The sequence below is a fragment of the Equus asinus genome, chromosome 25 (assembly GCF_041296235.1).
Source record: "Equus asinus isolate D_3611 breed Donkey chromosome 25, EquAss-T2T_v2, whole genome shotgun sequence".
In the NCBI taxonomy this organism is placed as follows: Eukaryota; Metazoa; Chordata; class Mammalia; order Perissodactyla; family Equidae; genus Equus; species Equus asinus.
The window spans coordinates 15,808,769-15,813,461 of record NC_091814.1 but is presented as its reverse complement, the minus strand read 5'-3'; the positions used below and the strand labels follow the sequence as shown (position 1 = coordinate 15,813,461).

Sequence of the window (4,693 nt, the reverse complement as noted above, 5' to 3'; positions counted from 1 at the left end):
TTAAGGAGGAAGGCCAGTACAGCAAGTACTTTTTCTTCTTCTTCTTCGGCCCTGAGCTAACATCTGTTACCAATCTTCCTTTGTTTGCTTGAAAAGATTGTTGCTGAGGTCACATCTCTGCCAGTCTTCCTCTTTTTTGTGTGTGGGACAGCATGGCTTGACGAGTGGTGCATAGACCCGTCCCCGGGATCCAAACCCACGAATCCCGGCTGCCAAAGCAGAATGTGCAAACTTAACCACTACGCCACCGGGCCGGCCCCACAGCAGGCATCTTGACGCCTGCCACACTCCAGGGCTCGGTAAGCAGTGGTGGTAGTTACTGTTAGCTATCAGAACAAATTTGTAGAAGGACTGGGTGAACGAATAAACACAGACCGTGCTGCCTTCCAGAGCCCCAAATCCCATCCTCTTCAGGTCCAGAAACCCAGTTTTCTCTAGCCCCTTCCCTGTCATGGGAATGATGTTGTGACACATCCCACTGGGCTCCCAGCCCCAGATCCAGTTTGGGACAGGAGAAGGCGCTAGGTGAGGTCTCTGGGGAGGTGCCAGACCTGGTGGCCTGGATTGTACCAGGAAATGCTGAACACACCCTCCTTGGTGTGTCCCACCCACCTGGATGGGGCAATGCTCCAGGAGGCAGACAGCAAACATGGCCCCAGGGCTCCCAGCCCCTGGGAGAGCCAGGCTGAGCCTTATAAAGGGACCGATCCTGGCCCAGGTGCACATCTCCCGCATCCTTCTCCTCAGTGACGCCTCCTCAGCTCTGGTAAGTCTGCATCTGCCTCTTTGCCTTTTCTTGGGGTGAGCTCAGGGCCCCGCCTGCCCTGCTGCTTGCAGGAGCGGCAAAGGCAGCTATGGGAGAGGACACTGGAGCCTGGGGCCAGTCACAGCTCTGCCGCCAATGGGGCCGTATGACCTTCTCCCCAGCCTGAGATCCTCATCTGTACAAGATGACCGGACCAAACCTTCCTGTTGCTGCTTTCAGCTCCTCTGCGACAACTGCTGTGGAAACGGCCCCAGTGGCAGCTGGGGACACCACCCTCCCTCTCCTCCTTGTCATCTCTCCTCACTGCATTCACCTGCCTGTCAGGCCCTGGGTTGGTAGAGACTCAACCTCACCCCAACCTTGGGGGAGTGTGGGTGTCCTGCCAAAGCCTTGAAGGTTTCTCTAACCTCAGTCCTGGTACTGTCCCCCCCACCCCCCGCCCTGCCCTGGTGAGGTGACCTGCCCGCACCTGGGTAAGGCACCGACCAACCAAAGCTCTTCCACCTCCACTCTGGCCAGGGGAGTGTCCAGTGACCATCTGGGCACAGGGCTCCGCTCTGGTCTTTGCCAAAGTTGACACAAGGCCTTGGGTGGCTCCTCTCAGTGACACAGAGCAGGGATCTTTCTCCCACATTGGGAGGCAATGGTGATTGTATTAGATGCCCACATGTGTGAACCAAGGTCATTGCCCGGGTGCTTTGGAAAGTCTGGGATGTGAGGGCTGCACTGTCCAATTTCTCAGGCTTGGAGGCCAGTCCGGCCCAGACCTCTGACTGTTGGCAGGAGAACCTGCTTTGGGAAGTTAGACTTTCTCTTTATTTAAACATGGTCAAGTCTCGGAGATCCAGAGAGCAGGGAGGTACAAAGGGCACATAATCCCCAATAACAGTCAGTCCCAAGGACCCCATCTCCCCTATTCCACCCAACAGTTGAAGAACCAGGGCAGGTATTTCTGCTCATTTTAAGTCCGAGGCCAACTCTGGTCCCCAGTCTCTCTTTCTCATTCCCAGGGATGGTGCAGGAAGACCTCCTCCGGGGCTCAGGACAGGGCTGGGTCTCTCTGCTCACACTCACGCTCACACTCATGCCTGAAGCCACCACAGCCTGTTTCACACAGAGATTGCTCTATGGTCATGGTGGGCCCCCTGGGGGGTCTTGCTCCTGAAGTAGCCCAGGGATCAGAATCAATTCAGCAATGACCCTGCTCTGCCCCTGTGACTCTAACCCTGATGTTGAAGCTGGAAGAGATGGATTTGATGCTGTTTGAAGCGTGTCATTGTCACAATGCTGCGCTTGGCTCCAGTCCCATCTCAGGCTTCATTCCTTTCCAGGGTGGCTGATTCCTACCCTCTCTGCTTCTGCATCCTGTGGTCCTGCCCACAGTGGACATCTGTGTCCTTCTCCATCTCCTCTGGACCCTGACCTGCATGGGCCCACATCCCGGACTTGGTCCCACCCTCCTCATTTTGAGCAACTCATCCCACACCATGGAGAAACACAAGTTTCTTGGGCTCCTCTTAGCCTTGTCCTTACTCGCTCCTCAGTCCTCACCCCATCTTCCTAATTTGGAGACCCTTACGTGGGGGGAAGGATAATAAAGTTCATTGTCTTTCTTCCTGGCAGCTTTTTTGAAAGCCAAGATGAGCAAAACTGAAGCTGAGGCGTCTGTGATTGGCATAATCGAGCTGTTTCACAAATACACCGGACGTGATGACATGATTGACAAGCCAGGCCTGTTGAAGATGCTGCAGGACAATTTCCCCAACTTCCTTGCTGCCTGTGTGAGTTGGGGTCTGGTTTGTCTGGAGCAGGGAGAGGCTTTAATATGTGTGGAAGGGGCTGTGGTGGGTGGGCCAGAACCTACCCATATGTCTCATGGGTTCTGACATATCTGAGGACTCTTGTCAGGGAGATGAATTCACTATTTGTATTGGGTGTTTCTGAGCCCGGTTCTGCCTCACTGATCACTCCCTCCCAGCCCCAGGCAGGGCCAGCCCTTTGGGGAGACAGAACATGCAGCAGAAGGAGTCTGGAGTCAGCAGCCCTGAGCTCCTCTTCTGCCCCTGGGCTTCCCTGAGGGTGCTTCTGGACAAGTCACCCACACTCTGATTTTCTCTCCCTTCCCCTCTGAAGAGGGTATAATAGAATTTTCCTTTCTGGGCTAATGTGTGAATAAATGAGAATAAGTAAGTGGAAACACTTCAAAAATAGCAACATGTGATATACATATAAGTGTTCCCAATAGATGATTAATGAGGTGTTGTGATTTCAGGGGCAGTATGTGGGTCCTCCTGCCTGACATAACTCCTCTCTCCAGTAGACTCATTCCTCTGCGTTCAAGTGGAGCCTCACCAGGATGGAGCTCAAGGGAAATCATAATATTGATGACATGAGACTAATTGTTTACATTCAGCAAAGCTTATTCCTAGGATGGGTTTTATTTTACTATTAGAATGCATGGAATTTATTAGCAAAATGTAACAGAGAGCTGGGCCCTGAGGAAAGGGAACCCAGAACTCATGAATTTGGATGGGAAAGAAGTCAAATGGGAGGAGAGTAGAACTATAAGGAAACTATGGTCAGCCTGTGCTGGGCCCTGGGGAAGAATGGAGACTGCCCATAAACAGGGGTGGTGAGTGGGTCTGGGGCTACTGAAAGCCCCTTCACTCCCTTACCAGTGTGGTTCCTGGCACAGACTGCTCAGTATCCTGGTGTTGCCCACCATGGGCCATTCAACTGAGAAACCTCCAGGCAACAGCCCTACGATTTCTACTCTGCTTCCTCATACTCCTCTCCATGTACCCCCTTCCCATGTCCCGACTTCAGGAGGCCTCTTTTCCTCTTTCTCCCAGCCCAAATCTCAGGTGTAATTAGATTTTTCTTGTTTGAATGCTTTTCTCCCCACAGGACAAAAAGGGCACAGATTACTTGGCCAATGTCTTTGAGAAGAAGGACAAGAATAGAGACAAGAAGATTGACTTTTCCGAGTTTCTCTCTTTGCTGGGGGACATAGCCACAGACTACCACAAACAGAGCCATGGAGCACCAGCCTGTTCTGAAGGAGACCAGTGAGCTAATTCAGCCAGAGGTCTCCAGAGACCGCAAGAAACAATAAAGTGTCTTTTCTCACCAAAAACTTCCATTACTTCTTCCTTTTCTTTGGCTGTGTGTATCTTAGACAGAATAGACAATTGTCAGCTAACTGCTTTGTAGATTCTCCACTAGATGCAGAAGTCCTCTCCAGACTTCTATTCTATTCCCAGAGTGCTCCCTCCAGCACCCTGCCACCTGGTTCTATCACCCCTTTCTATTGGACCTGGAGATTCTCCTGTGCTCCCTGCATCTAGAGCCAGGTGTTTTATGCAGCTTGGTGAGCCTTTGTAGGGTGCAAACTGGAACTCTCTCTTGGGGCCTTGCCAGGGGCCAGATGGGCACTTGCGCTCTAGACTACTTTCCTGAGTGGGATGGGCAGCAGTGACCTGAGCACTAGACCTCTGTGCTGTGGCCTGGGCTCTGCAGCTGTGTCCTTGCTCCTACGTCTGCATGTTTGGGTCAATGTGAGCAGACACTGTTGTCTTGCTCTCAAATATGGTTTGCTACGTGCCACACAACCAGCTGGGCACTGAGGATACAAAGGCAAATGAGTTGGTCCCTTCTAGTGGGGGTGGTCCTCACAACACACATGAAACTGGCGACAAGTCTAGTTGATTCAGGTCAACACTTTTGGGGTAGTCATTAATGAATAGAGGCTAACATTTATGCACCAGATGAAGGGACAGGGAGCACACAGTTCATGATGCTCATTTCTGAGCTAGGTACTGCGCTAGGAAATGAGGATGCAGAAATAAAAACGATGCAATGGCTGCCCCTTCTCCCCCAGATGCCCAGTTTCTTGCGTCGTTTCTACTGAGAGTTGCTAATTCTTCC

At 52.1% G+C, this 4,693-nt stretch overlaps 1 protein-coding gene across 1 annotated transcript; it reads left to right on the top strand.

Annotated features, from left to right (window-relative positions):
• Window positions 1-613: 613 nt before the first annotated feature.
• On the top strand, window positions 614-3,902 carry LOC106846272 (protein S100-A7). The gene is made up of 3 exons (XM_014864979.3): window positions 614-766; window positions 2,390-2,547; window positions 3,674-3,902. Exons 2-3 carry the CDS (start codon window positions 2,407-2,409, stop codon window positions 3,836-3,838), a joined length of 306 nt encoding a protein of 101 aa, XP_014720465.1. The 5' UTR covers window positions 614-766; window positions 2,390-2,406; the 3' UTR covers window positions 3,839-3,902.
• Window positions 3,903-4,693: the final 791 nt, after the last annotated feature.